The following is a 19,764-nucleotide window of genomic DNA, read 5'->3' as shown; positions in this document are numbered from 1 at the left end:
CGCTACCTAGATATTGCTAATGCAAATCCATCTGCATGTTATCGCTGCAACCAGAAACCCAAATAGCAACCAGTTTCTGACGAACCCAAGTACCATTACTGCTTGTTTCTAGGCCACGAAACGAGATCACATTGAACCACTGTAGTCATTTTTTCTGATCAAACTCACATATGTGTCGTGATATGATGAACCCATGAATTTGAGAGAGGATCCTTGACGGATCCTCCAATCATATCCGTTCATTGTACATCGTGCAGCCAGTTTTTGTCAGGTACTATTTATATTCATTTTAAATAAAAAAAATTTACAATGATTTCTGACCGCACGATGTATGATGAATGGATGTGATTGGAGGATCCCAAGATCCTCACAAAAAGGATCTAGCAAGGATCCTCCTGGCATGATTTCGATTTTGCATTGTCACAGCCACCAGGCATGCTGACGCACCTCATTTGTACCCAATATTATATTCTAGTTGTACCCCCATAAAGTCCATTCCACTGGTTCCCAAAAAGAAAAAGAAAAAAAAACAGTAGGAAAAAGGAAGAAAAAAAAACAGTAAATTAGGAAGAAAAAAGGAAAAAAAAAGAAAAAAAAACAGTAAATGTTTTGATGATAAAAAAAAGTATTTGTTGTTATTGGGGTCTATAAGGGTGACGTGAGAAGGATTGATGTTGTTGGGTATAGAGTCTATTGCAACTGTTTATCACAATTACTTAACTGCTTGGATTGATGACGCTTTAGTAATTGTTGTTAGAGTTTCCAACGTTGTATATGTCATGATACATTTGATTTATGCTCGTTTATTGATGTACTTGTGATATGAGATCTTGTTTGTTTAGTGGCAGAAAACATTCATATGTTTCATTTCTCTACTCTCAACATCTATCTGCATGAATATGCCTGCTTGAAGATGCTGCAAAGTATATGTTCACCTAACAAAATATGTTGAAGAGCGCCAAATAGAATATGCCTACCTCCATATCCGCCTAACAAAGTAGGCATTCGCATTTGCTTGTTGTCAAACTTATGTCGTTATCACCCTGAGTTTGATGGGAGTGTTGAAAAATATTAGTATTTTAGATTTATTTTATTATTTGGGTGTTTTAGATTTTTAAGTATTAGGTCTTATAGAGTCACTTATGATAAACACTACTTTTAACTCAATATATATATCAGAAACGAGTCGATGAAAATTTATTCCTTAGTTTGTAGTTGTCTCGACATTTTTTTTTTTTTTGGTTAATTATACAATATTCGTAATTTCATACTTTGTTACGCTAGTATGACTCAACTTGTATGCTAGCAGTGCCATAATTAGAAATGGTTCATGTATAGCATTACCCCGCCAAATAAGAAGAGAAGCGTATATGAAACGGACGCCCCAACAGGCCACCATGCCTTGTATCTTTTGTACATTCAATTGCATGACTGCTTTGAGACACCTCCATTTTTATGCAAATCCGTCTCATAAATAAGTGTTCTGAATAAAATAGTAAAACAATCAAGAGAAAATTATTTTCAATCAATAGAGCACAAAATTTATACGATAAATATGTAAAAACATACACCGATCTAAACTTAGAATACTAGAAGAAAAAGCTCATCTACCACGGTTGATGTCTATGGTAAATTGCAATCAACCACGAGCACTGTGCTCATTAGTAATCTGAACGTGATTAAAAATCTCAGTTTCTACCAATTGCTATACCCGTTGTCCAGATTGTGCTAGTTTCACGGATTGAAGCAATCCATGGGAATGGAAAAAAAATTTAATATTCAGGTTGCCATTTAAAATTTGGAAAACCTTATTGGTAATTCAATTCTACAACTTCTAAACTGAACATGAAAAGTTAAAAATATTAGTTATTCGTAAGGTGATATGAAAGCATTCATGCGCATATATGTACTTCATTGGGAGTTCAATAACTGGGTGCTGCTTGGTTTTAACATATTGTAGAAAACATTTGGCAAGAAGATAATCAATGGCAAAATATTGTTGAAGGTTTTTATCAAATTATAACATTCATTGAAATACTTTAGCATTTCTGGTCCCTTCCATGCATGCATGCACATACGGTCCCAATTGGATTAAAAGTGTAAAGAAGGAAAAATTGAAATTTGTAGTTGTGACAACCCGTCCCTAATTATACGATTTTATTAATTTTAAAAGTGTGAATTCACGAAAATGCCCCTACAATAGAGATTGTTAATTTCGTTGACCGTCTTTTTCGGACGTGTACAAGCTACTACTTTAGCGTACCCTCAAAGTCCTCGACAGTACGAACGTGTAGGCGCAAGCGGAATCGGGATTGGAGTTACGGTTAAAATTTTACGAAACATTGAATACCAAGGTCAAGTTGGTAATTTCATTTTAGAAGATATTTTGTATTGTTTTGTGAGCCATTTAGGGCCCACACCCCACTCCTTCCCTTACACTCGTGTTCCTTGTCAGTCTTCTCGGACCTATCCCACGCTGCCACCTCATTTTGTCCCTCTCTTCCCTCAAACTCTCTCCTTCTCTCATCCTTTCCCGTTCTCTGTCTCTTTTTCTATCTCTTTCTCTCTCTCTGCAAATGCAGAGAAACCCAAGACCCCCACACACGGCGTTGCTCCGGCGAGGTCCATCATCCACCATCATCTCCAACGAGCATAACGACCATAAACCCAAAGCCACATCATCTCTTAGTCGTGAAGTTGCATACCCAGATCTCGAGTTGCCCACACAAACCCAGACTATGACCTCTATGTTTCCCGGTGAGAACCTCGAAAATTTTCCATGTGATTAGGTTCAAAAAACCACCCAAATCTTCGTGGATCATGTTTTACCTTACGTTTCTAGTGCTCTTAAGGATTTTGGGTGACATTTGAACGCAGAGATACTCTTCCCCGATTTTCCGATGATGTATGTCGTGAGTTGCAGACCTTTTCAGGCCAACTTCGGCCACATGTGACTTGAGGGGAAGGTATAATCCTAAACTAAACTCGTTTATCTTCATTTTGATAGCAAGAGTGTGAAAAATACTTGAGAAATCAAGCTATTTGGATCTCGTTTTGTTCTTAGGCGGGATTTCCATAATCCGACGGTTGCAGTGGCAACCGGTTGGAGAAGAAAAAATAAATAAATAAAAAAAAAAGAAAGAAGAAGGCCGAAGCCCAAACGTAGCCCAAAACCCGGCCCAAGTCTTAAGCCCAAACCTTTGGGTCACTGTTCCGGCCTAGCCCAATTCCAAAAATAAAGAATATTCTAAGGAATATTTCAGGGAATATTATTTGTATTGACTTTCTGGAAAATTCTCGAAAACCCTAATTTCGACGCCTGAGTCCCTTTTTGACACCCATTTAGTGAAACTCCAAAGTTCTAACGTGGTTGACCATCGGGGTGTCTCGGTTGACTTTTTTTAGAGTTGATCGTTGACCTTTCATTGACTTTTTACAAAAATTACCCGGGACCCTTCTTAACATATTTCAATGAGCTAATTCCGAATCCGCCGTCCGTTTCTCTAAATTCAAACATTCAAACATTGTTACACCCAACGGTATAATTTTCATCCTACTTTATTGTACTTTACTTATGCTCTGACATCACGTGAAATGGGTTCATTCCCGCTCACTAGCGCACTCTTACATTTAGGCACTTTTAGGTTTAAATTTAATTATATTTTCCACATCACTACACTTTATGGAGTCTTCACCCTCCAAGTGTTGGCCAACATAGCTCGATTCGGAGTCCAAGTGGACATTTCGGGTCGCGGTGTGTTAGTAGTTGTTTATATTAATTAGATTTTAAATAAAATCCATAATTAGTGGGATTTGAAATATTAAAGGATAGATTATACTCTCCACTGCATTATATGTATATATAAACAAGGGTACATATTTTCAACACTTAAAAAATAAAAAATAAAAAATAAAAAATAAAAAATAAAAAATAAAAAAATAAAAAAAAGATACTAGGCTTAGTAACATTATTAAATTTCTTCAATTAAACTTGACACGGATATATTATCAAATCAAATGAAATATAGTGTACCCATATAAGTTTAGAAAATGGATTAGGAAAAAAAATGAATGGATTTTACATTAAAAAATGGCTCCAATATTAAAAAAAATAATACATTTCACATGTAACAAATTGATATATTTAAGAATGGGTACATTCATGATTAAAAAAATTATACTAATGGGTAGATTTAAGATTAAAGAATTAAGTTCTTTTTTTATAAAAAAAATTAATGGGTAAAACTTATTCTTATTTTTTTTTTTTTTTTTGAAAAATGTTTTGAATTGAAAATTAATTAGGAGTTAATAAGGGTGTGAGTATTAAAATCCTAAATCCATTACTAATTTTATATTAAAAAACTATGTCACTTACATGTAAATTCATTAATACATTAATGTTAGGAACTTCGATCAAAATCTGAAAACCAATAAGGTTTTAGCTAATGAACATTAGTAACTAGGGACTACATCCTAATTTTTCCTTTAGATATTTTTAAGTATTAGGTTTTCTTGGGTGCTGTTGCTAATGAATTTGTCCAATTCGTTGATCGACGAACTCTTTGGGTTGCACTACTGCATTCGTATCGACCCGCACAATATTCGTCGTTGTCCATGTCACGCTGCCTAGATAATGCTGATGCAAATTCATCTTCTATTCCCGACGAACCCAATTACCACTATTGCTTGTTGCCAGACCACGAAACGAGATCACATCGAACCACTTCAGCCATTTTTTGCCTTACCAAACTCACATGTGTCGCGATCTAACCGCTTGTGTCGTGATCTAATGAACCCATGAATTTGATTTTGCATTAACACACCCACCAGGCATGCTGCGACACCTTATTTCTACCCACATCGAGTCCATTCCACTTTGTCCCACAAAAGAGAGAAAAAAAAAAAAAAGTTTTGCTGATAAGAAAGTATTTGTTGTTATTCTAGCCTATAAGGGTGGCGTGAGAAAGGTTGACGTTGTTAGGCCTGTATATAGAGTATGTTGCAACTATCTATCACAACAACTACTCAAGTGCTTGGATTGGTGGCCATTTTAGTGATTGTTGTTAGAGTTTCTAAAGTTGTATACGTGGTTTTAAATTTGACCTTACGTTCGTTTGTTGTTGTACTTGTTGTATGAGAATCTTGTTCGTTTAATGGTAGGGGAGCATTCATATGTTTCATTCCTATACTCCCAACTTCTAATTGCATGAATATGCCTGCCCGAATATGCTACAAAGTATGTTTGCCTTACAAAATCTATATGTTGGAGAACGCCAAATAGAATATGATTGCCTCCATATCCACCTAAGAGCCCTTCCACCGGGCTCTTTTGCCCTGTGGACAGGTCCATAGTGCATTAAATATTAGAGAATCTCATTGAGTCCATATGAGAGTTTTCAACACAATCGTGGTTCATGAAGCCTTATGATTTGGAGTGCTACTGTTACAAGGATATGGTCGTTGTATCTTGGGAGACATGCGTCGATCAACTATGAGCATCATAGTGGGGCGTAAACTTGTCTTAAGGACAAAATGTCCAACACTTGCCTCGACCGTATTTTCTAGGTTTTTTTAATCCATTATATCATGTTCATTTAGCATTGGTTACTCATGTGCACGCATTATTGTGATATATAATTGCATGAATTATTTCTTGATTTTCTATGTGATTTATTATAGCAATTAGACCTTAATTTTTCCAACAATACTGGAGTCCAATCAACTCAATTTTCACTTCAATTTGAATTGCGCATCAAGTAAAAACAAGTACCAATTAATTGGGTTTGCAGAAACAGAGCACACACTACAAAGTACAAAATATGGGAGGGGAAAGCCATTTCCCAGTGTTTTTTTTCCATTTAAACAAATCTCTTCTCAATATTTGAGGGATTTGAAAATAAACAGAAAGCTCGAAAACGAAGTTTCTTCGAATTTTGCTTTACGGACCTCCCACGAGAAAAAATTAACTTAAAAAACCCAGAAACCTAAGGAAGTTAACCATTTTCCAGCCAACCAAACGAGAGGAACCAAAAATTACAATTAAAAATTCAACCAAATTAAAGAAAAATAAATCAAACTATTCCATATCATGAAAAAAATTGAAGTAATTAACTAACAAAACACATAAATCTAAACACCAACACCAAAAATCAATAACGCGCATTTGAAATTATTAAGTAAGGAAAGAGCATTGCAACAGAAGCTGAGGAGAACGAGATGCAATTAGCAAAATGTAGCAAGTAAATACCAATTAAACAGAGAGATTAAGCAAATGCTTAAATCTAGAAAACTCTAAATCCTAAATTCCTAAAATTGAATAGTGATGGTGGTCAAGACCGTCTGGTGGTAGGAGGGAGGGAGCTACCAGTCTAGTAGGGAGGAGATTATGGTGGTGGTCAGACTCAGAAGTTGAGACTTTGGAGTAATTTATGGTAGTGGTTGGAGTAGCGAAAGAGTCTAAGAAAGAGGAGAGGGCTGGACGATGAGCGGCAAACGGAATTGGGGCTTGAGAACGAGGTTTGGGAGAGAAGAGAGGAGTCTCTTCCAAACCGGTGGCCTGTTTCCTCAACAATTTGGAAAATAGGAAAAAAATTGTCACACATTGAGTCCCGGTTTGAACTCGTCAATCAAATCCAACAAACAGTGCACCCATAATCTAAATCAATCTCAATAAGTTTAGTTTCAAATCCAACAAACAGTGCCCACCCATAATCTAAATCAATCTCAATAAGTTTAGTTTCCTCCAAAATCTCATAAACACCACTTGTATTCTGATTTTTGTTTTTTAACGGCAGAAGCAATACCTGCGTGGTGTTTGTACCCAAGAACCAACACAGTTTATGTGATATATGTACTCATGCAAAACTACCTCAAAATGGCCAGGAGGGCTGGGGCAAGAAGGGCGTGAAGGTCTTAGTTCCTTTCCCTATTTTTGTGTAAGAATATCCAACTGCTAAGCCTTGGAGATGCTACCCTTGCCGTACCAAAAGATCCAAACCATACGTAAGACTAAAAGTACACAAGTTTTCGATTCAGATAATTTCAACTGACCACCATGAGGGAAATGTCTCTTAATGCCACGGGAAACATATATGTTTCTTAATAACGTTTGATGAAGTCTCTTCAAATATATTGATTTCATTTAAGGAATTATGATAACAAGACGAACTCCAAAAAAATTATAATACGAACTTCACAGAATTATCAATTGAAGACAAAAATTTGTGAGCGACTCAAACTTGGACTTGCTGGTTACCACCACCTACCACATCATGCCCCCTCCAGTCCACTGTACCTGCTCAATAAAGCAACAAGACATGACATTACCACTTAAACATTTGACATACTGGCAAATGGAAGACGCTAAACTCTGAAAAAAGAGCATGTATTCTTCTGTAAGTTGACGCATCCTAACGTAAATTATACATGCTCCAAAATAAACAAAAAAACAGCTTCCTGGATTACAGTTAAAGTACGATCTCGCAGGTATAGGTTCATGGCTAATATCTTATATCATGCACAAGTTTCAACAGTACCGTACACTGGATCAGAAAAACTTCTAAGAACAACCAAACCCTGTACTAAAACAAATGGAGCCTTGGAGATGCGACTTTGAGATAGTATGCAAATCTCTGTAGTCCTCACCTACATGTTCAAGACAAATATGTCCAGGGAGCAAATGGAAGAAAGTTTAAGCTATGCTCCCTCCCACCATCCACACTCCCTTAGAACACCATGTTTTGTAACCAATCTAACCAATTATACGATACATATTATCAATTGGACAATTGTAAGCTAAATCCTACTGGCAGTAATCATTATAACAGTGTCAGTTGATGGTCAAGCAATCTGCTGAGACAGAAATATGAAAAGCCAAACTCCGCCTATAACCTCCTTTACTATCCATGAGAAGCAGGACATTTTGGTGGTAAATCATTTTCCTAACCCGAAACCCTTCCCAAAATGTTAAAATTTCCAGGTTTTCGAGACATGAAAAATTGGTAACTTCCTTTGCATGAAAAATTGGATCTTGGTTATATAAGGCATAGCTAGCAGCCGAAGCAGCAAGTGGTAACGAAAGAATACACACCCAACTAAAAAAGTAATTCCAACCAATGAAAATTAGACGGTATACAAATTCATCAATGAACTCCATGGAAAGAACCAAAACATAGAGTAGCGTAGAGGAGCACTTAAATCCTATGAAACTTTTATCTACTAAGTAAATTTTACCTGAAATCAATGTCACTACTCCTTGTGTGCAAATTGCAACCGGATTTGTCTGCCATCAGGAACCTGAAAAGAACACAAACATGAAACAATAATACCACTTTTCATTCCTAAGAAGGTAGCCGGGTGATTTTAAGCTTTCCACACATGCCAATTACAAAGAAATTAATCATGATAGATGAAACTACCTGACCATCCATCTCCTTGAGAGCAGTGGTGGCTTCACCTTCAGAAGTAAACTTCACAAATCCATAACCTCTCGATTTCCCACTCACACGATCACATATAACTTTAACTGTTTAATACGATGACCCAATCGCTCAAGTAAGTACATGGTATCATTACATCATCCACAAGAAAATAAAGATCTACAAATATAACAACCACAAAGAGTTTAATGTTACCTTCAATTATTTCACCATGTTTTCCAAAAGCTTCCTTGAGAACAGGTTCGTTTGCATCCCAGGAAAGTCCTGCATATTACAGACAACTTAAGCTGTGGAATAATTACAATATCAAAAGCTTTTGAAGTTAAAATCCAAAAATTCATTGTTATATCTTTCATAAACAATTCAAATACAAATGCGATATTCTAAACTGCTCTTATCTACAGTGAAGGGAAGGGGGTTCAAATTCCGGTGCAAGAGTGCGGGCACACCGCCCGTTGCCAGTTCTGCAAACCCTTTATAGTGATTGATTTAGCTAGTGATAAGTTTTCAACCTGGGATTGGCGGAGGTGGCTAGAGCAGTGCACTCCCCCTCTGCACCCAAGTTTGAGTTTTCTTCGACAGTTTAGATGAATTTAGCGTAAATTATCCGTATTGTTTGTCCAAAAAAGAAGGTTTCGACCACAAAATTTAACTCAAATAAAATGGACCCAGGAGAAAATGAAAAATAAAACTCAAAAAGAAATAAATCAGAGGAAAGGGATAAGTTTGGCAGACCTGCAACGAACAATTTGGAGCAAGAGTGGCGAGTCAATAAAATCCTTGGCAAGACAGACATGCGCAGAATTCCAACTACGCCATTTGCGCCTCTCATTCACCTTACCCTGCGCCGGTCTATTGGGAAGAAGATGGCTGCCAAACACCGCCGTCATGAGCTTACTGAAAGCTCGTTGATCCGGCTGTGGTTCAAGTAAAATGGCTAGGCCGCGAGATGGGTTTGCTGGGTTTGCTGGGCGAGAGAAAGGTCGCAAATTTGGGCAAGCAATTCTTCCCAAAAACATCAATTCTCATTTAGTATCAAGGATTGGGTTGGGCTGATCAAGTCCAAGGTGCATCGAGAGTAAAGTTGGACGAATTTTCATTTTGAAGCGATTAGAAGTGAGAAAGAACTCACTAATCCTATCCTATCGTTTTAAGGAGGCATAAGTTTGACGTTACTCTTTATTTTGATTTCTGACAATAAAAATAAAAAGAAGTAGTCCATAAATTTGTTCAACGTAAATTATTTTGATTCTTCTATCACAAAATTTGTCAACAAATTCATTAAATTATCATGTGAACTACGTGACATGATCACTTTTTACAACATTTTTGTCAGCCCAACATGTCTGCTTAATGGAAATATTGACAAGTTTTTCACGAGATGATCAAAATAATTTATAATGAATAAATTCAATAACTACTTTTATCAATTTTCATCATCAAAAATCAAAATAAAGAATTAACCAATTTCATAGACTGTTTGAATAAATAAAAAAAACTTTTGACAACACTAGAAACGATAAAATTCCTTCATGAATAATACATCTTCAACCTCTGAAGATAAAAATATTTCTCATTTCCTCTAGAGTAATACTATTCATACAACATTTCTATATCATCTTAAATAGCATTTGATATAGACAGTCACATCATTTGAAAAATTTACAAAACTCAAAGAAATAAAAAAGAAAAACTTCTTGTATACCACAATTATTCTTTAATTAACTAATTTTTCTTAATTATTAGTTTATTAAATAATAAATTAAATTTAAAATTCTAATTAATTCAAATAACATGACTATCCTAGTCAAATGTTATCTAAAGTAATATAAAAATATGATACAAAAATATAGTATGAATATCATTCTCTTTCCTCTGTCAACAAACTTTGAATATAACAAGTTACTCAGTAATCAACCAGTCTGAGTTATTCAATCAACTCCTTAACAAACCTTGAATATAACTTGTTCAATCCACTACTTAACTCACCTCAAGTGATTAGATTAAAGAAAGGTGCTAAATAAGGCAAAAGGAATATGGCATAAAACAGGAAATCATATGCCTGAGAAAAGCTAAAAGGAGGTTCCTTTCTTCAAAAGCATTCGATAAAGCAACCCATCAACAAATAGCACCTCAAATCAAAGGGAATAAGAGAACCTCACATCTCATCATACACACATACCAAACGGAAGTAATGCCAGAAACAAGGGGTTTCATAAATGGATTCCAAGAAGATCAATGAGCCTAAAACTTGAACATCATCATCACATAAGATTATTGGAATTTCAAGTCTTGATATCTCTTTTCCCTACAACCAACAAAGACATAGACCTGCATACAGATTACATACAAATGGGGAGGGTCACGAACTAAATCTAAAACATGGAGGTTTGATTCATAAAAAGCTAAACATTTGGTGGGTTGATTTGATGGGAGAAACCTAAGCCTTCTTGGGAGACTTGGTAGCCTTCGATGGCGATTTTGGCTCTTTTCCGGCGGCCTTTTCCGATTTCTTGGGCAGGAGGACTGGGTTAATGTTTGGAAGCACGCCGCCGTGAGCAATGGTCACACCAGCAAGCAATTTTCCAAGCTCCTCATCGTTCCTCACAGCCAGTAGCAGATGCCTTGGGATAATCCTGTTCTTCTTGTTGTCCCGAGCTGCATTTCCAGCCAATTCCAGCACCTGGACAAAACAAGAAAACCCACATCAGAAATTTCCTCAGCAACCAAACATAAATTTAGGGGAAAAGCTGCTAAAACAAACCCTATACCCCAAAATTAAGCACAACATAGGCACTCAAAACTCAAACCCCTAGCCGAGAAAACAAGATCAAATCCACAAATCAATCTAGAGAGAGGAGAGAGAAACCCACTTCAGCTGCGAGGTACTCGAGCACAGCGGCTAGGTAAACCGGAGCTCCAGACCCGACTCTCTGAGCATACCTCCCCTTCTTCAAGTAGCGACCGATTCTTCCGACTGGGAACTGGAGGCCGGCTCTGACGGACCGGGTCACCGCCTTCTTCTTCGGACCACCGCCCTTCCTTCCACCGGCACCTTTCTTCAACTTACCACCAGTCTCCATATCTCAACCCCTAAATCACTGAGAATCTGAGAGACCCCTTTGACTCAATTACCCAAATCGGAAATGGAGAGAAAGAATTGAAAATTTTCAGACAGTGGTTTTGGGAATCTGTTTGAGGATGCGCTTTATAGGGTGGGATGTATTGTGGATCATATTGTTTCAGGGAATATCGAAGGCTTCAGGAGCAGGTTAGAGAATTTTGGCCGTCAGATGGGGGTCTTATCGACGGTAGTGGACGCTTGTGTAGCCATCCGCGCAGTGAGTAAATGACCAATGCGGAGCAAGGTTTTTGTTTTGTTTTTGTTCGAGTGGTGTGTTATTCACACGCATCTTTTTACTTTTCAAACACTTTGACATTACTCTCAATTTCTAATCATCAGATCTAATGAATTGAAAAAAATCAAAAGACATAAATTAACAAAAGGTGCACAAAAAATAAAATTTGAGGCGTGGATAGTACCCTCCTTTTGTTCTTGGTTTTTTGTTTTCTTATTTTTGGTGATTAAAAAGTGGCACATATTAATATTGGTGGATCCATGTTTCCTTTTTTCAATTTCCCGCTGCAATTCTGGTTAGCTATTTCAAATTTTGGAGAATGTGAAATTTGTTTTTAGAGGTTGTTAAACAAATTTTATGAGTCAATTAGTACTACAGTTTAACGGTATTACTCTTTACTTGTAAGTGAGAAGTCTTAAATTCGATTCTCTTCAAATGTCAATTATTACTAAAATTTAACGCCATAATGTTGTACTACATCAACTATGATGTAATGTTGTATTACATAAACGAAAGCACGCCATGCTTATGCAATTTGGGATTTTATTCAATTTGGGATTAAAGAGATACTAGTTCTGTTATTAAAAATTATTCAATTTGGAATTTTATTTTTTAAATTGATGTAAAAATAAATTTACATATTGAATTAAATTTGTGAAGGTATATTAAATAGTAAATTTGAATTTAAAGAGATATTAATTTTTTAATTAAAAATAATATGAATGTAAAGAATAAGTTGGGCGTATAAATAAATTACAAATGTTCAAATAAAATTTCCGAAAGAATTAACCATCACCATCTTCCCCACGGAGGAATGTGTTTTTTGAATATTTAACAAAAAAACAAAAAAAAAGAATATGTTTTTTGAAACCCAGGCAGCCATTATGACACCAACAACAAAAAAACCCAGCCTTTACACCAACATGAAAAAAAACCCAGCCAGCTTTCGATCTCGTTGCCACCTTCAATTTCTTTCGAATTCAGAAACCAATTAAAGCCTCCAAATTACAGAATCGATGATCACTCGCTTAGCCAGCAAGCTGCGATTTCATGCTTTACAGGGAAATCGGTGTTGCTCTTTCTCTCTCTCTCACAGCTTCTAATCCATTGAAACTAAAAACCCAGATGAGCTTTCTCCCATTCTGGTTCGATCTGCCACCACAGGTGTATGAACAAGAATGGCGCGACGTGGTTTCGATTCGGCACCGCTGGTTTTGTGTTTGAATCTGCTTGATGTTGATTGGAGGTGGGGAGGGAGAAAGAGAGAGTGCAGTAATTCCTGCGATGCGCTGGAGCGAACGTTACCATGAACCTGACTAATAATACAACGACTTGAATAGAGAAATTTTATTTGAATTTATATAACTTCATTATAAATCCAACTTAAATTTTAAATATTAATTAGTTTTTTTAATTCTATTACATAATTATTGTTAAATACAAGATGAAATTAATAATAAAACTAAAAGTTATCAATAAATTCATACTCAATAATCAAACTCTACTGTCACTCAATCTTTATCTTATGTCTATTTTGACTAATGAATGATAATTTTGAAGTTTCGAATCCTTCAACTAAAATATAAATCGCTTTATGCACGTTTTTTTTTCATTTGATTTTAATTTTTTTTAGAGTTTAAAAGTATATTGCTTGCAAAGAAGGTCTTTGTTAACCCGTGAATAAATTTCTCTGTAGGACTCATAACTCTTCCAAAAGGCATTGGGAATTCAATACTGCCACCAACTGAAACATAAAAATAATGAAGCTAAAACGCTAGTAAATAGCTTGGCATATGCATAAGAAAAACAGACAAGGTAAAAACAACTGGAGTGAAGAAATGTACTTTTCAAAGTTCTTGAAAGCAACAGTGTCATCCATCAACCAATGCGAAAGGATTCATCTCCAAAAGTGAAGTCCAAATCCGGAACATAGTGATAATTAGCAAAATTGTTCTTACTTCTAACAACTTAAAATACAACAAATACGACTTTGATAAAGTCCTTGCGTGGCATTAAAACAGAAGAAGATTGGGACATTGATGATAACGATTATCATCCATCCTATACAGATGAGAACAATGTATATCATTGTGACTATATTTTCGACTCTAGCGATAAAAAAAGAGAAGAGGATCACCATCCTGCATGGGCACGAGAAGAGGATCACCATCCTACATGGGCACTTTCTTCCGAGAAATATGGAGTAGTAGGTTTGCACACTTAAGAATTAGATATGAAAATAATTTCAAAAACAGAGTTGTCTCCAACTGATTTTGGGTTTATTTTCTAAATTGGTGTAAAGATAAATTTATATATTGAATTGGGTTCGTGAGGGTAGTTTAGATAGATATTTGGGTTTAAAGAGATATTGATAGTTTAATTGAAATTAATATGGATGTAGAGAGTAAGTTGGGTGTAGAAAAAGATTATATGGATTTAAATAAAAAATTTCTTTGAAGAGGATAAGTAGTCAAGTGTAGGGTGTATTAAATTAGCCGGTGCAAACTAATTATCCATGGCTATTTAACACATAAAATACCAAACAACTGGGCCGTATTTTTTATACGAGCTGCCAAACGAAACCTTTGGCACCCATTTGTCAAGTTCATTCTTATGCCTTAATTAGGGCAGTGTTGAGTTATGCATAGTTTGAGTCCATGTTATGTGGTAGCTTGATATAACATGTGGGATATTTCTTTTCTGTTTCCTACTGTCTCCCTCCTTTCTTCCACCGTTTTTCAGCCCTTCATTTATACACAGTCTCTCCATCGCAAAGAAAAAAACGAAATAATTATCAAAGAACATTTTTTATATACGTGAGATGTTCCACAAGTTTATGACATTATAAACCGCATATCAGCAGGTTGTTGAGTTTGTACCCCAAAAACAATTTTTGTTCTACTTTTGGGAAGAGGGTCCTCTCTGGACACATTTTGTGGAGATCTTAAGAATCTTCATATTATAGCCGTGCATCGTACTTTGTGTGACCAATTTTCGTTAGGTACTATTTGTGTTTAATTTTAAATAAAAAAAATCAAATGATTTTTTACCACATAATACACAATGTATGGCTAAGATGTGAGAATCCCTAGAGTTCCCACAATTTGGATCCAGGATCCAAATCCCTACTTTTGTAACGGAACTAACTCAACCCATTTCACATGAATTGGTCAGACCAGTTGACCCATTAAAAATGCCCACCCATAAGTGACTATTAACTAAGGAAAACTAATGAAAATGATTTGAAAAGTTTTAGTTTTAATAAAAAATCATGTTATAAGTTTTGTTTAATAATTAGTATAAGGCCCATCTTAAAGTATTCCAACTAAAAATGGCCCAACTATAATAAATTATGATTTATCGATTTTACTCCTAACTTTTTTAGGTTGAGTTCCAGATTTTTGTCGTTAATGGAGTTCATCGTTGTTTTGCAGACATTCTTCTTTTTCTTTGAGACAAAAATATAGATCCTCATGCTATTTTATTTATATTTTGTATTATTTCATTGAAATGTGATCGTCGTTATTATTCATAATGTATTTGAGGTACTGTTTTTCAATTTTTCATCGTTAGTGGAGTTCATCGTTTGTTTCTCCAGAAAATAAATTTGAGATCTGCATGCTATTCAATAATAACGACGGGTCACTGTTTCTGGATTGTAAAAATAAACTATTTCTATATTTTAAGTAACACTGTTTCTGGATCTAAGTTACTGTTTCTGGATCCAAATGAAATAGACACACTGTTTCTTAAATGTAAGCTAGTGGAATCTAAGTCACTGTTTCTGGATCCAAATGAAATAGACACACTGTTTCTTAAATGTAAGCTAGTGGAATCTAAGTCACTGTTTCTGGATCCAAATGAAATAGACACACTGTTTCTTAAATGTAAGCTAGAAAAGAAATAGTGAAATTCACTGTATTTGGATTCAAAGCAAAATAAGCACCATGTTTTTTAAATATAATCAACTGATGCATGAAAGAAAAGAAATAGTTAAAGGTTAAAACATAGACCGTTTTCTGGAACTAAATCACTGTTTCTGGAATTTAAGTCACTATTTCTGAAATTTAAGTCACTGTTTCTGAAATTTAAGTCACTGTTTCTGGATTTTAGTTCTTTTCTGTCCAGATATCGTGTTTGTTTGTGCACAGACAAAACAAACACTGTCTCTAATTTTTTTTTTCTAGAAACAATGTTATGTTTTGGATTATCCAGAAACATTTTTATGTTTTGGTTCTTTTTTTTTTCCCAAACACTTTTTCGCTAGTTTCTGCCATTAAACTTCTTTAAACTTGTTTCAATGGCTTTGTTTCGATGAATGCTTCATTTTTCAACTTTGATTTGGTTGTTTTTTAAATGGTGGAATTCGATTTGATAGGAAGATATGAAGTTATTATGGCGGTTTCGTGCTGGGTTGAGGTTGGTGAAGAGTGAAGACAATGTCAAATCATTTAGGGATATTTACGAAAGTGTAGATTTGTAGTGGGTTGGGCTTGTAAGTTTGACCCGTAGACAATAATTTTGGATGATTTTTTTATTAAACTTTAAATCCTTTTAGTTAAATAACATTTTAAGATGATTTGTGGTTAAATATTTACTGATTCAAACCCTTTTCATTGAAGTTCCTGTTAACTACCCCCAAAAGTTAAATTTTATTCACTTTGAGTCCGCCAATAAAAAGGAGCCTCGATTTTCCAGCTGGGTGGCAAGTCGGAAGACCCACCACATAAAACAAAGGGCCTATCAGTCTTTTCCCAACCCTGACCTACACGCGTCAAGCCATGATAGGACAGACCAACCTTCTCCTTGCCCGTTGTCACGCATGACACGCCCACCATGATGATATTTAGAGAGGGAGTGGGGAAGTAGGTGAAGGAGAAGCCACAACAACCACCACCGTCTCGGCAGCAAAAGCCGTTCAAAGCACACACCAAACGCCAGAGAGCAATCAGTCCTCCATTTTCTGCCATAGTCGCAGCAACTCAGCTCGTTTTCGTTTGGGGATAGATTTTTCTGCAACCGCAATGGTCGGTATCTCCCTGCTGCTTCTCTTTCCCTGCGCATTGCTTTTTGTATAATTTTATTTATTTATTATTGTTTCTCTTATTTCGGCTGTTTAATGGGTTTTGGGTTATGATCTCTGATCGCTGCGTTATCATCTGTGATGGGTTTTGGATGCACTTGTTTGAATCGATTGTTATCGATCATCGGATCTGAATTTGGGTTTTGTTTTGATTTTTGTGTCATTTAGTTGTCAGTAGACGAAGATACTAGCTTTGATCACATACATATAAATATAGTCCTCATCTTTTGAGTTCTGGGTATTTTTATTTTTGGTTCTTTGTGGTGGGTTTGTGTTTTTTTTTTCTTTTCATATATATATTTGGTGTTTTGCTATCGGTCCGGTCATGTTTATTGTGAAATTTGAACATAGTTGCGTTGCATCATTTCTGTTAGTCTAACAGTTGATGTGGGTGTATTTTTAGATGCATGGAGATTTAAATCTGATTAGAAAGCTGTTTTAGATTATCACAATGTCAACTCACCGGCATTTGGTATTCTGTTAATTGATCGAGAGTTGGTTTTCGGTACTGGAATAATATCAACCAGCTGATCACTGATCGGAACTAATTTGTGTGATCCCATCTGATTCCTTACGAATATTGCGATGCTGAATTAGATCTTAATCTTGCAAGTTTAGCACTAGTGCACACTGTATGGAAATCGGGATCGGGCAGTGTGTAACTTGGACGCATCACAGAGAGTCTGTAATCTAGAACTGAAGCTTAACTAAATAAGAAACGTACCTCAAGTAGCCTTGTTCCTTTTTTATTCATTCGTTATGCTGAGCATTCCTGGTTTCAGACTGCTGGTCTATTCCTGTTTAGTTTAGATATCTAATCTCTAGGCCAACCTGCATAGTACAGGCTTAAATCGAAGGGATTCAAGTTGAATGCTGTATCATTACGTACTACTCTTTAAGAAATTGGGTGAGATAGAACCTGTAGAATGAGAGAGAAAAAAGAAGAGGAAGGATGGGAGGGCTGACCAACCCTCAAGGAATGGAAATGAAATGAATCTATGGAATAGTCTCTTAAGATCTCCATCGAAGGTTTTATAACGATCATTGCATCCAAGTTGCATTCCTTTTATGACCAGCAAACTTGCAACCTTTATGGCCCATTTGATAACCATTTCGGTTTTTTTTATTTTTAGTTTTCATTTTTTTGTGCTAATGTAGAGGGAGAGTATATGGGAGAAATGAGGAATGGAAAGGATGAAGGGAGGTGGTGGGAGGGGTGACGGGAGAAATGAAGGAGATTATATGAAAACAAAGACTTGAAAGTGAAAACAACTTCAAAATTGTTTTCAGTTTTCATTTTGTGTGTCGTTCCATACACATCCCTTTCACATTTGTATCCCTCGTTCACCCTTGTTCATTCCTTCTCTCTCTCTCACTTACTTTTCCTCTATCTAATTTTAGATATTATTAATTGTTTTCTTGAGAATTTTTGAGCTTATTGTTTGGCCGAGTAGGACAGTGAATACATATTTATTGTTTCAAAACTAGTGCGTGTTGGTTTTGTGGACATAAATTGGGTAAGAATAACATCTATCTTCTGTTTCATCCGATGAACAGGCTAACGCAGCGTCCGGTTTTGCTGTGGATGATGACTGCAAGCTGAAGTTTCTGGAATTGAAGGCAAAGAGAACATATCGCTTCATAGTGTTCAAGATTGACGAGAAGAAAAATGAGGTGATTGTGGAGAAACTCGGTGAGCCAGCTGAAAGCTACGAAGACTTTACTGCAAACCTTCCTGATAATGAATGCAGATATGCTGTCTATGATTTTGACTTTGTGACTGCAGAGAATTGTCAGAAAAGCAGGATTTTCTTCATCGGATGGTAATATTATAACCTAAAAACGCGTCTCTCTTTTTTTCGTGTCATTTCTGCTTATGTTCTTTGCTGTTTTCATAGGTCTCCCGACACAGCAAGGGTGAGAAACAAGATGATTTATGCAAGCTCCAAGGACAGGTTCAAGAGAGAATTGGATGGCATACAAGTTGAGCTGCAGGCTACTGATCCGACTGAGATAGGCCTCGATGTTATCAAAAGTCGTGCAAACTAAGAAGCCTGGTCTCTGTTATGGCCATTTTTCTCAAGCTCTGTTTTACTTTTTAAGTGGAATGTTAATAGTTTGTGGGGTTGTGAACCTGACTGGATTGTAATACTCGGTTTGAAATTTATAGTACTGTGTTTTCTTCGACTAGAACGAGTCCTGCAATCTCGGTTTGTAGACGGAGATGAAAGAACTTATGCAATGAGTGTGTCCTTATAGTTACATTTAGAAGCTAATCATTGTTTTGTGTGCCTGTTATGATTTAACGTTGGAGGATAAGTACGAGTAGGCTGTGAATTCGAGTGTTTCAAGCAAATGAGGCTTTGTGCGCAAATACACAAAATATGATAGCATTTGTGTTTCCTACGACTCGTTCGAGCAATTCCAGCGGGGAGAGAAAGGCAAAGGCAAGGGCTGCCAAAATGCCCAAAACCTCTCCACCGGCCCAAACGATGGAGGGCGATTCGGTGGCTCCACCAAGTCTGTTGGACCACTAACCCAACGTTTTTCAGGCCTTGCGCCCGCCGGCATTGCGTGACCTCAACATGACGTCAACTAGTGGATGGTGGATGGCGGGCACCATGATAGACTAAGTACTGACATTTAGTAAACACTTAAAAACAACTTATTTTTATAGTTTCGGGTGAAAAAAAAAAACTGAAAACGTGAAGCAACAAATATGAGCTTATTCTCACAGTACAGCAGAAACAAGTTTTTTTCAAAGCACAACAATATCAAACCAGTCATAAGATGACAAAGCCCAACGGCTCTCTGCACTGCTTCACCTAGAATCAATGTTGGATTTCTAATGGTCTGATGATCTTACCGTTGAATTTTCAATAGT

At 36.2% G+C, this 19,764-nt stretch overlaps 3 protein-coding genes across 3 annotated transcripts; 1 reads left to right on the top strand and 2 right to left on the bottom strand.

The window, feature by feature from the left end:
• Positions 1-7,107: 7,107 nt before the first annotated feature.
• On the bottom strand, positions 7,108-9,556 carry LOC137743759 (glycine-rich RNA-binding protein 4, mitochondrial). The gene is made up of 5 exons (XM_068483702.2): positions 9,174-9,556; positions 8,634-8,702; positions 8,418-8,524; positions 8,233-8,295; positions 7,108-7,294 (listed from the first exon to the last, which is right to left on the bottom strand). The coding sequence occupies exons 1-4, from the start codon at positions 9,268-9,270 to the stop codon at positions 8,248-8,250; spliced, it is 321 nt and encodes a 106-aa protein (XP_068339803.1). The 5' UTR covers positions 9,271-9,556; the 3' UTR covers positions 7,108-7,294; positions 8,233-8,247.
• Positions 9,557-10,630: 1,074 nt separating this feature from the next.
• LOC137741555 (histone H2A) lies at positions 10,631-11,660 on the bottom strand. Its single transcript, XM_068481252.2, has 2 exons — positions 11,312-11,660; positions 10,631-11,121 (listed from the first exon to the last, which is right to left on the bottom strand). Exons 1-2 carry the CDS (start codon positions 11,519-11,521, stop codon positions 10,879-10,881), a joined length of 453 nt encoding a protein of 150 aa, XP_068337353.1. The 5' UTR covers positions 11,522-11,660; the 3' UTR covers positions 10,631-10,878.
• Positions 11,661-16,630: 4,970 nt separating this feature from the next.
• On the top strand, positions 16,631-19,173 carry LOC137742408 (actin-depolymerizing factor 1). Its single transcript, XM_068482266.2, has 3 exons — positions 16,631-16,824; positions 18,438-18,703; positions 18,779-19,173. The coding sequence occupies exons 1-3, from the start codon at positions 16,822-16,824 to the stop codon at positions 18,927-18,929; spliced, it is 420 nt and encodes a 139-aa protein (XP_068338367.1). The 5' UTR covers positions 16,631-16,821; the 3' UTR covers positions 18,930-19,173.
• The last annotated feature ends 591 nt before the right edge of the window (positions 19,174-19,764 follow it).

The sequence above is a fragment of the Pyrus communis genome, chromosome 11 (assembly GCF_041283825.1).
Source record: "Pyrus communis isolate YQ-2024b chromosome 11, ASM4128382v1, whole genome shotgun sequence".
In the NCBI taxonomy this organism is placed as follows: Eukaryota; Viridiplantae; Streptophyta; class Magnoliopsida; order Rosales; family Rosaceae; genus Pyrus; species Pyrus communis.
Note: the sequence above shows the minus strand (reverse complement) of the source record. Positions and strands in the feature narration are given on the sequence as shown.